The sequence below is a fragment of the Cannabis sativa genome, chromosome 3, assembly GCF_029168945.1.
Source record: "Cannabis sativa cultivar Pink pepper isolate KNU-18-1 chromosome 3, ASM2916894v1, whole genome shotgun sequence".
NCBI classification, from domain to species: domain Eukaryota; kingdom Viridiplantae; phylum Streptophyta; class Magnoliopsida; order Rosales; family Cannabaceae; genus Cannabis; species Cannabis sativa.
In genome coordinates this window covers 67954182-67966694 of record NC_083603.1, presented here as the reverse complement: position 1 = coordinate 67966694, position 12513 = coordinate 67954182, and the positions used below count along the sequence as shown (strand labels likewise).

The 12513-nt window shown below is 32.7% G+C and overlaps 1 protein-coding gene across 1 annotated transcript; it reads right to left on the bottom strand.

The window, feature by feature from the left end:
- Positions 1–10700: 10700 nt before the first annotated feature.
- On the bottom strand, positions 10701–11102 carry LOC133036255 (uncharacterized). The gene has a single exon (XM_061112781.1). The coding sequence runs from the start codon at positions 11100–11102 to the stop codon at positions 10701–10703; it is 402 nt and encodes a 133-aa protein (XP_060968764.1).
- Between the last annotated feature and the right edge of the window lie 1411 nt (positions 11103–12513).

The window sequence follows — 12513 nt, the reverse complement described above, 5'->3', positions numbered from 1 at the left end:
TCTTGGTTGCTGTTAGAAAGACTTTTTGACAATGCTCCTTTACTTCCATGGCTGATCATAGGAGATTTTAATGATTACTTATCCATAAGTGACAGATCGAGTAGCTCCAATCCCCCTTCTTATGCTATGACTTATTTTCAAAGTTTTGTTAGCAAATTTTCCCTTTTGCCTCTAAACCCGATTGGTTCAAAATATACTTGGAAACATGGTAGTGTGTGTGAGAGGCTTGATTGGGGTGTTGTTAATCATACATGGCAGCATACTTTTCCTAACACCACTCTTTTTCATCTTGGATTTTATGGCTCGGATCATAGAGTTCTCAAGATAACACTCAATGATGTTAATATGATGTATCTGAGGCATAAAATGTTCATGTTTGAAAACTTCTGGCTCACGGAACCGTCTTTTTATGAGACTGTTAGGGGTAGTTGGAAGCATTTCCCTTCAAGTCAAAGTCCCTTAACCCTTAACACTTTCCTCCTTAAGCAGAAAACTTGCGTGGATGACATCAAAAACTGGAATGCTGGTTTCAATAGTCTTTCTCGTAGAATTAATGATTTAGAAAGTTCTATCAATGCTATTCATTCCAACCTGCCCCTTTCCCGTGATAAAATCCAGCAGGCTTCTGCCTTGCAATCTCAACTGGATTCCTTTCTTTATAAGAATGAGATTCTCTGGAAGCAGTGATCTGCAGGCAGGCGATAAGAACACCAAGTACTTTCATAATAAAGCTACTCTTAGGAGAAAGACTAATTTTATTTGAAAGCTCAAATGTAATGATGGAAGTGTTGGGTTTTATGCCCTAAATAAAACTCATTTCAATATAATCAGATTTACTTACTAATATAGATCAGAAATAACATTTAATGTTGCATGGTTCACATGATTTATTTCATGATTATATGTACATAATTTATAAATTCATCTGAAACCCTTTTCACATACTTGATCCTGTTTATTGTGCTGTCAACACATTAGAAAGTAAACATGACTATGTGAATAAAGTTTCTTAGATTTATCAGACACAGGGTTTTACTGATATGATAATCTACAACAAGAGTTTACTTGCATTTGGAGAAATGCTATGTTCTTTCCAGAGCATTGGTTAAAGTAAAGCTCAGGTTGGATGCATGGAGTATGCATCGGAAGGGACCGATATCGAACTTTGACTTAGATTTATTAAACTTACCGTAATATCTATTCAAGTCAATATCGCCTACTTGATCCTAGATCAAATGATCTTAATCTTGTTATGATTAGGCTCGATCTCAAGAGGCTATTCGTGTTCTTTGATTTGTTAGTTAAGCCTACTTTTAGGTCAGGGTGATACGTGCATTTTGGGAACACGGTAGTGCAATTGAGTGGGAGCGCTATCATAAACATGTAATCTATAGCTTCTATCTGGCGAATAGTAAGCAAAGGATGATCTCCTTCGAGCTTGACCAAACGAACATAAATGGTGGAGTACTCATTTCACATAAGCTGAAATATCATTTATACGGGGTCAAGTGTTTTAAGGAATAAATACATTGTAGGGTGTAACGGTAATTTAATCCCTTTACAGTGTAGATCATTCATATAGAGGATCATTGATCAAATTAGGATTATAACAATGGATAACTAATGATGTGTCTATATGGTGGAACATATCGAGCATTCTATATACTGAGAGTGCAATTCTAAGTTCTATGCGTGGATTCAACGAAGAATTAATAAGTTAGTGAATTTTAGTTTTAAATTCTTGATCTACTTATTGGAAGCTCGGTTATATAGACCCATGGTCCCCGCACTAGTTGAGATAATATTGCTTGTAAGACTCATGTAATTGGTTTTGATTAATCAATTATAATTCTCAAATTAGACTATGTCTATTTGTGAATTTTTCACTAAGTAAGGGCGAAATTGTAAAGAAAGAGTTTTAGGGGCATATTTGTTAATTATGATACTTTGTATGGTTCAATTAATAAATATGATAAATGACAATATTATTTAATAATTATTTATAGTTATTAAATAGTTAGAATTGGCATTTAAATGGTTGAATTAGAAAATTGGCTTTTTTGAGAAAATCAGATGCAGAAAAGATAAAACTGCAAAATTGCAAAAAGTGAGGCCCAAATCCACTAGTATAGGGCCTGCCACTTTTGTAGAAAATTTAAACTGATATTTTCATTATTTTAATGCCAAATAATTCAAACCTAACCCTAGTGGAATGCTATAAATAGATTGTGAAGGCTTCAGGAAAATTACACTAAAATTTCTAGACTTTTCTTCTGACTTCTGATTCAGAAAAACCTAAGCCTTCTCTCTCCCTATCTTTGGCCGAATCCACTCTCTTTCTCTTCCTCATTGAGTTTTCGAAATTCTTAGTGTATGAGTAGTGCCCACACACAGCAAGTGATACTTCAATCATAGTGAGGAAGATCGTGAAGAAAGACTTTCAACAAGAAGGAGATTTCAGCATCAAAGATTCAGAGAAAGAGATCCAGGTTCAGATATTGATAATGCTCTGCTACAAAAAGGAATCAAGGGCTAGATATCTGAACGGAAGGAGTCATATTATTCCGCTGCACCCAATGTAAGGTTTCCTAAACTTTATATGTGTTTATTTTATCGTTTTAGAAAGTTCATATTTAGGGTGTTAATAAACATACTTGTGAGTAGATCTAAGATCCTGGTAAAATAATTCCAACAGGAAGAGTGGTTACTTCTTTTGATGATATTTCTAGGGAGCTGTCTTCTTATTTTGGTGATCTTTTTAAGTCTCAAGAGTCTAATAGCGAAGCTACTCAATATCTCCTTTCTGTCATTGATAAGTCTCTGGACAATCATCAAATCCAGTTTCTTGACTCCCCTTTTGAAGCTCATGAAGTTAAGCAGGCCTTATTCCAACTTTCGGGTGACAAGGCCCCTGGACTTGATGGACTTAATCCAACCTTTTATCAAAAGAACTGGCATATCATGGGGAATCATCTCACTGCTATTATCCTTGACAGTCTTAATAATATGGCTGATTTTTCTTCTATCAATGAGACTCTCATTGTCTTGATCCCTAAGAAATCTAACGCCTCTTCTTTGAAGGATTTTCGACGAATCAGTCTCTGCTCAACGATCTATAAGATCATCTCTAAAATGCTTTCAAATCGTCTTAAGAGTGTTCTTGGAGACCTTATATCCCCTTTCCAAAGTGCCTTTTTGTCTGAGCGGATTATCTTTGACAACATATTTATTGCTCAGGAAGTTGTTCATGCCATAAATCATCGAAAACATGGTAAGTTTGGCTGGGTGGGCCTCAAACTTGATATGGAAAAAGCGTTTGATCGCGTGGAATGGGATTTCCTTTTGGCCATTCTTAATAAGTTCAAGTTTCCCATAAAATTCATTAGTTTAATCCATCAATGTATTTCCTCTGCTATAATTCGTTTAAGTATTAATGGTCAAATTACAAACTCCCTTCATCCTTCTCGTGGTATTCGACAAGGGAATCCCTTCTCGCCCTACCTTTTCCTTCTATGTTCGGAAGGCCTTACTGCTGCTCTTCGTCTTCAAGAACAAAGTGGATCTTTCAGAGGCATCTCCGTTGCTCGTAATGCCCCTCCTGTTTCTCATTTACTTTTTGCAGACGACACTCTTCTTTTCACTGTGGCTTCCCATTCATCTTGTAATGCTCTTAAGGAGGCTCTCAACGCCTATCACTTAGCCACTGGTCAAAAAGTGAATTACATTAAATCTTCCATTCTTTTTTCGCCCAATACTCCTACTAATATCTCTGATTACTTTTTGAACCCTTAGGGCTTGAACCGCGGCCTTTTATCAGTAAGTATCTTGGAGTTCCTCAATGTTTTGGGCGTTCAAAGAAATCTAATTTTGACTTTCTTCTTCAGAAAGTTAGCTCACAACTCTCTATCTGGAATGGCAAGTTGTTTTCCAAAGCAGGTAAGGAGGTGCTCTTAAAAGCTGTCATACAGGCTATTCCTTCTTATACAATGTCTTCTTTCAAACTCCCGGCCTCAATCTGTCACAAAATTGAAAGATTAATGGCTCAGTTTTGGTGGGGATCAATGGGGAAAGGATCTAAAATCCACTGGAAAAATTGGCGAACTCTTTGCTCTTCGAAATTTTTTGGTGGTCTAGGTTTCAGGTCCCTTCTATCCCATAATCAGGCCATGCTTGCTAAACAAGCTTGGCGTGTTTTTTCAAATCCAAATTCCCTTCTGACCAACATTTTAAAAGCAAAATATTTTAGACTTAACGGTTTTCTTGAGGCTAAGCTAGGACACTCTCCTTCTTATACTTGGTCTAGTCTCCTTTGGGGTAGAGATCTTCTCATTAGGGGTTTGTTGTGGAAGGTTGGTAATGGTTGCTCTATTAGGACTCTTCAGGACCCTTGGATTCCAGGTATAAAATTTCCTTGCCTAAGAAGTAATGATCTGCCTCCCGTTGATAAAGTTAGTTCTTTCATAGACAATAAGGGTTTTTGGGATAGAAACAAATTGTCCCAGTACTTTGATGATTATTCTGTGTTGTCTATCCTCAAAGTTCCAATTGGGGGCCCTCAAAAGGCTGATTCTCTCATCTAGAACCAAGAAAATTCAGGTACTTTCTCTGCAAAATCAGCTTATCATCTTGCTAATAATGCTTCCCTTCCTCCTTCCTCTTCTAACTCCTCTTTCTCTAATGCCTGGTGGAAAACTCTTTGGAACTTGAATATACAACCTAAGATTAAAAATTTCTCGTGGAGAGTTTTCCATCACATTATCCCCGTAGGCCTTAATTTATTTGTTAGAAAAACCATTCCTCAACCTTGTTGTTCTTTCTGTACAAACCCTACCGAATATGTCACCCATGCCTTGCTAGATTGTCCAAGAGCTTCAAAAATTTGGAAGGCCTCACCTCTCCGAAGTTTTTATTTTTCTAATAGGCATGTTGATGTAAAAGATTTTATGATAAATGGTTTTGATCAGTTGCATAAAGATCACTTAATTCTCTTGCTCACAACTTTATGGGCCATTTGGCATTCTAGAAACAAAAAGTTATTTGCAAATTTGGATATGACCCCTACTGATATTATTGCTTGGATTGACACATTCATTTCAGATTATCAAGCAGCCATGTTTAATATTAACAGATGTAGTGGAGTTCACAATTTGCAGGATTCGGGGAGGGAAAAGTTAGTTCCCCAAAATCAATATCTGCTTCGAACTGATGCAGCGATTAATATTGCACAAGGCAAGATGGGTTTTGGAGCTGTTATACACGACTGGCAAGGTAATTTGGTAGCTGGTTTTCTGCTCCTGCGGTTGGGAATTTGCAGCCTTCAATGGCAGAGGCTTTGTCTTTGCGGGCCAGTTTGGAGTGGTGCATCAACATTCAAATCCCTCTGGCAGTGGTTGAAACGGATTCAAAAGTGCTGGTTGACAAAGTCCATAATAAGAAGGTCGAATTTTCAGCTCTCTCGGATGTTGTTGAAGATATAAGATGTTCTTTATCTGCCTTCCCTAATGTTCATCTTCGATACATAAGCAGAACAATCAATTGCAGAGCACATAATGTGGCACGAAGAGCGTTGGGGCAAGATGAAGAAACTTGTTGGAATGTATTAGTTCCAACTTTGTAATTGCTTCTCCTGAAGCTTTCTCGTCAAAAAAAAAAAATTAAAAGAACCTTCACTCAATATTTCACTCAATAATAGCTAGAACGCCAAAAATTAAAATTGAATATAGACTCATATATATAGTTATGTACTCGTATACAAGTGTGTATATATATAAACAACAAGGATATTACTATTAGAGTTTAGATGTGATATTTATTTATTTATTATTATCTAAATTATATTTTTTTTCAATTAATAATGATATTTATAAAACTAATTAAATAAAATAGACTAAAAATAGAATTTGTACGGCTATTTCAAGTTTTTGTTTAATAAAATATTATAAAATAGAACTTATTTATAAATATAACTAAATAAAATGGATTAAACATAGAACTTGATAGGCTTAATTTAAATTTTTTTAATGAAATATTAAGAAAAAAATAAAATAAAACATAAAATAATAAAATTAAAAGAATCAAAGAAAAAATAGAAAAAATTATTTACAGTGATTTTAGATTGTAATGTTATCCCCTCATTCTTTTTATTTATATATATATATATATATATATATATATGGAACATATGGAACACTTCTTAATGGGTATTACTTATTGATGGGTACTAAATAAATTTAACTATAAATATTAATTTTAAAAAATATTAAGCCATTAGATTTTGATCCGATGACGAATAATAAAAGAGAAATTTAAATTTCTACGCTTAAATTAGGTACTTAATATACATGAGTAAATGACTATTATTGGTGACTACTTAATGGTTACATTTTTATTGTAACCACTATGGTTACATTTCTTTTTTACCTATGATGACAGGTTACCAATATGTAAAACTTTCTTTTTTAGAATCAATTAATTATAATTAATTATTTTCTTAAAATAATTAATTGAATATTTAACAAGACCTCTTTTAGCAATTAATATTTAGAAATAATTTTATATAAATCCCTTCTATAATTATTTTAACAGTTAGGTCATTTAATTATTATATTTACAATAAAACTTTATTTTATTTTTTTATAAATATTAGACTTCTTTTTACACAAATAAGAATTCTCTTATTGTATAATAATTTTTTAAATAATTAATTATTTTTATTTGACATTAAATTATTTTTTTATTACTAGAAGAATTATGTATGAGTTTTTCTATTCAAGTTTGATCAGCTTGCTTCGTTTTTTGTAGGAGCTTGACTTTGCTTTTCACTCTCGTTTGGTTTTTTGAGTAAATGACTCTTAAAAAAAATGGAAGAGCTATTTTTTTTTTAAAAAAAATACATTCAATCTATTTTATTTTTTACTTTTTAAAAATTTAAATAAAAAAACTACATAATTACATGTAATAATTTTAAATTAAAGTTATAAGTATAATAAAATTTTAATTATAAAATCATATGTGTATAATTTTAAATTATAAAGAGTTTTACTATGAAAAATTTAATAATTTTAGAGCAAGAAAAAATTACCAAAAGATCCTTATTTAATAATAAATTTCGAAAAACTAATTAATAATTATAAATAATTTAATTTAATTTTAAAATATAATTAATCTTTATTAAAGTTTTATAAAGAAATAAATTATTAGGTAATTATTAAGTTACTGGTTAATTATTATTTATTTTTATTAAATTTTTAAATTAATCACAACTATTCAATAGTAATTTAATAACTAAAAAAAATATAAGCGAAATAGTTAGATATTTAATGTAACTATTAAAATTTACTCCGTAGGAATATATATATTTGGTATACCTTTTTGATCCAATTCAATATATATGCAAGTATATCTGGAACAAAAATGAAATCGTAAGGAATATGATTCCTCCGAATGATTATGCACATTTGAATCCAATCATCTGTGTTCGATATAAAGTGGTCCTAACCAAAGAACTGTTCTTAGAATTTCGATCCACAAGAGCACAATCATCACAATCGATCGTGTAAAAGAAATATTCTTTCCAAAAATATAAAGAAAATGAGACAAAAATACACTATCAAATTCTCTATGTTATTACAGTTGTGCTCTACATTTATATACCTTTTTATAATTCCTATTTATCTTGTAAACATTTTCTTTTAAGTATTTCTCTTCTTTCTACATTTGTACGCACCTTTATATAACATTTAATTGGTATATTTATAAGAAAAACAATATAAATAAATATTGTGTTTTGAAATTAAAGGATATATTTTGAAATTTAAGTAAAAAGTTTTTTTTTTTTTTCTTTTGCATGTCTATAAAGTAAAGGTATATATCCTTTAATTTCGTACAGTATCAAACTAAAAGTCATATGCATACACACATATCTTTTGAGCTTTTTCTTATATATATATATTCGAGCGAAGAGATATATTCCTTTTTGTGATTGATATTACAACAAAATTACATCATGACCATAGAACACTCTATGCTATGCTCTAAAAACATAGGGATTCTTTCAAATATTTGAAAAATTAAACCAAAAACACATTATCAAATTCAATAAATACCTTAAACATTTCAAATTTCAAAGTGTTCTTTAAAAATTAGTATTCATGTTCTATATTAATACAAAACTATTCGTTAATCTAAATATATTTTACTAATTTTTTGTTTTTTATACAAGGATATGTTAAAATATTAAACTTTGTTTAATATAGTTAATTTTTAGAATTTTTTTATTATTATTAAATTTTCAAGACTATTATTATATTTACAAAAGTATCTAAAATTTTCTTGTTTGTTTAAGTATTTTTAAATTTTCTATAATTATCTTTCACTTGAGTTAGTAGTGAGAATTAAAGTCATTTAATAATGTTTCTAAATTAGTCCATAGAGTCCTATAAATAGAAATCTAATCCCATCATTTTTGTAACGCCCTAATACTAAGACATGCTACGGTAATTTTTCAATTGCAGTGCTATCTTTGCTAATCAAAGAAATTTTCTTAAAAATCGTGTCAAAATAAAACTTTAGACTTAATTATGAAACATTATAAACTTTATAGAAAAATTTACAAAACCAGGGATTCCGTTCGCAAACTTTTTACAAAATATTCCAAAATACAATAGTCTGGTTGCACAATGACTATAAAATGTAAACCCCTAGATATCCCGAGACCAAACACTCCAGGTCGCCCCGCCATGACATGTACAACATCACCCTAGCTCAAAGCTCACTCCTGTTCAGTCTTCGCCATTCCTTTACCTACTCATGAAAGTAGAACTGTGATTCGACAGACTTAGTAAGAAAAACATATAACAAATCATATAATATTGACTTGTATCTAGGCACTCATACACCTATTTACAAGGCTTAACAAATGAGTAAGAACGTTCTATACTATGATACGACCATGTACCACTGTACCACATGCACTTAGTACCACCATCGTATTATTGTAGGTAGGGTATGAACCGTACCCTGAGTACTGTTAAGTGTTGTACTATGTACCTACTCATACTAGTGCTAGTAACACCATAATGTACTCTTCAAACATCGTACACTTTACCAATGCACTCTGTATCGCTACCGTACAAGTGTTGGTATGAATCACAACAAGCATGCATATATATTTCACACATACATACATTCGCATATATATCAATACGTTCTATGCTATTCTTACCCCATTTTTAAATTCAAGTGAGTTGGTAGACCTGAACGGAAAGTCTCGTGCTGGATGGATGCCCTAATCACCCAACATAGCCCGGCAAATAACTCACCAAAACCCTAATCTGGGAAACCCAAACCTCCAACTTAAGGTTCTACTATTACTAACTGTAACTATAATACCCTAAGAAATAGGGAATCACCCAACCAAGGCACTAAAATGGACACGAATCGAGGAAATGAATTGTTTTGGGAATCTGCCAAAATCGGCTAACCGATTTTACAGGTCCTTGCAAACCAGTTAACCGGTTTGCACCAGGTTTCCCCAAACAATTCTAAACCTGCTCAAAACATGTCCAAATCCCAGAAAACTCTCTAGAACACCTATAATGACCTTCCACAATATATTCCAATCAATAGAATCCAGAAAATTGTAGAAAATTAAAACATGCTATTGATGACCCAAGTTTGAGTTTTCAAACTCAAACTTGGTCATCCACCACAACATACCTCAAATACAGCTGCAAGAACCTATTTCCAACTTAAATTAAACATAAAAACAAAACCCCACATCACTCAAACCCTAACAGCCCCTAAATCATCAATTTGCCTATTCGACCAAAAAAATAAAGCTTCAACAAAACAAGATTAAGAATCCTAGGGCTTACCTACACCAATTACTCCTTGAATCTAAGCTGAATTTCTAGGAAAGTGGGATGAATTTGCTAGTTCTTCTTGGCTTGGTGCAGATCGAGTAGAGAGAGAGGGAAAGAAAAATGGAAATTCTCTTAATTTTTCCTTATTTCTCAAATGAATAACTTAATTGATTAAAATGAATCTTTTGGCCGAAAACAACTAAATGGCCAGCTACCATTCACACATACAACCACCTAATCCCCTCTTTAAAAATGACTAAAATGCCCTTTAATCTTAGACTTAAGCTAACTTAAGCCTAGGGGTAAAATGGTCAAAAATCATAACCCGGCTCAAATCCGGTATTCTATTTATCTCCAATATTAGACCCACTAAGAAAAAGGTTCTAAAAATACCCATGCGATTCAAATAGCCATCCATATCATTTTTCATCGTTGTCGAACAAAAGTAGTAAAAATAGCATAATTCATATATAACTCAAATAACACCCTTAGAGTTTAATAAAATCTCTAAAATTGAGAATTTATAACTTAATGCCCACTTTTAATAATGGGACTCACAATTAAATAAATTCATAAATAACTATAACAATACCAATAATTAATGCTAAATGCCTTTACTAATCCATATTATAAAATGCCGTCATACAATATTTATCCCCCCGTTAAAAAGATTTTGTCCTCGAAATCTAACACGAATAGCTTTGGATATTGAGTCTTCATGTCAGACTCCAATTCCCAGGTGGCTTCCTCCACCTTGTTGTTCCTCCAGAGCACTTTGACCAAAGCTATGGTCTTGTTCCGAAGAACCTTTTCCTTTCTATCAAGGATCTGAACTGGCTATTCTTTGTAGGATAAGTTTGACTGTAGTTCAAGGGCTTCGTAACTCAAGATATGAGTCAGGTCAGAAACATATTTTCTCAACATTGAAATATCAAATACATTATGGATAGCCGATAATGATGGTGGTAAGGCTAGCCGATACACTATGTGCTTGACCTTCTCGAGTATCTGAAATGGCCCAATGAACTTAGAGCTTAACTTACCCCTCTTCCTGAAGCGTGTAATACCCTTCATTAAAGAAACTCGTAGGAAAACATGTTCCCCTACCTGAAATGTAGTATCTTTATGCTTCGGATTAGCATACCTTTTCTGAGTGCTTTGCAAAGCAAGCATCCGAGCTTTGATCTTGTCCATAGCTTCATTGGTCTTCTGAACTAATTTTAGACCCAAGTACTTCATTTCTCCAGTTTTGTCCCAATGAATTGGGGAACGACATTTCCTACCACACAACATCTCATAGGGAGCCATCCCTATTGTAATTTGGTGGTTGTTGTTGTAAGAGAACTCAATCAAAGGCAAGTACTTACTCCATGAACCCTCGAAGTCCATGACACAGGCTCGTAGTAAATCTTCTAATACCTTAATTGTTCTTTCTGACTACCCATCAATCTGTGGGTGAAAAGCTGTGCTGAATTTTAGCTTTGTACTTATAGCTCTCTAAAGACTTAACCAAAATTTTGATGTAAACTTTGGATCTCTGTCTAAAATAATGGATTTACGAGCTCCATGGAGACGAACTATCTCCTTTACATAAGCTTAGTGTACGGATCTACTGTATAGGTAATCTTTACTGGTAGAAAATGAGCTGACTTTATGAATCAGTCCACTATGACCCATTTTGAATCATACATTCGAATCCCATGGTTCTAGGCAAACCAACCACAAAATCCATTGCAATATTCTCCCACTTCCACTCAGGAAGGGTTAATGGTTGCAATAACCCTGCCTGTTGACCAAAAGTCATTCACTCATTTATTTTGATGATAAACAAATATTTGATTATTATTTGTTACTAATCTTTTCTTGATCATTTTGCAAGCAAGTTCACAGAGTATCTATATTTGCTTGGTAAAGTCAAACATAATCAAAGAAGTAGATTCAACAAGTATATAAACTACTTCATACTTCATAAGAGCAAAAGATTCATCAAGGGATCAACAAGTCAAGACCCTATTCAAAAGAGGTCTTCAAAAAGCTCAAAGTCAAAAGTCAACCCGAAAGTCAAAGTCAAAGTCAAAGTCAAAGTCAAAAGTCAACTCTCGGGAAAATTCAACATGGGATCAAAAACATGCAAATCAAGATAGGAGGCTCATCTACATCAAGACTACTCAAAATAAAATGGTATAAATTTGCTTTAGTCTTGTTAAAGTGTTTTGCATAGTACACTAGGATTTATAAGTTGAAAAGTTTGGCTCACTAACTTGTGCGACAAGTTATTTCACAAAAAATGATATCTAAATTTTCTAAATTGATTTTTAAGATCACATATCATTTAACTAAGAGAACACAACTGGAATTTTTGAAATCGGATAAACGAGTAAAAAGTTATGCGCGTTTTAGTTCGAAAAAAATGAACCTTTTGCATCTGGAATTCCGGTTCCCATCCGGAATTCCGGTCGGTTGTAACCAATCCGGAATTTCGGATCACGGCTGAAGTGGCCTCGAAAAATGTGCTAACGGCTATAAACGGCTAGTTTTCATTCCTACACTATATAAACTCGTTTTTCACTCAAAAATGTAGGTTGGTTGAGCTTCTATTCATCATATAATATCATTCTAAGTGTTCTAAACTAAAGAATTATCATCTTTT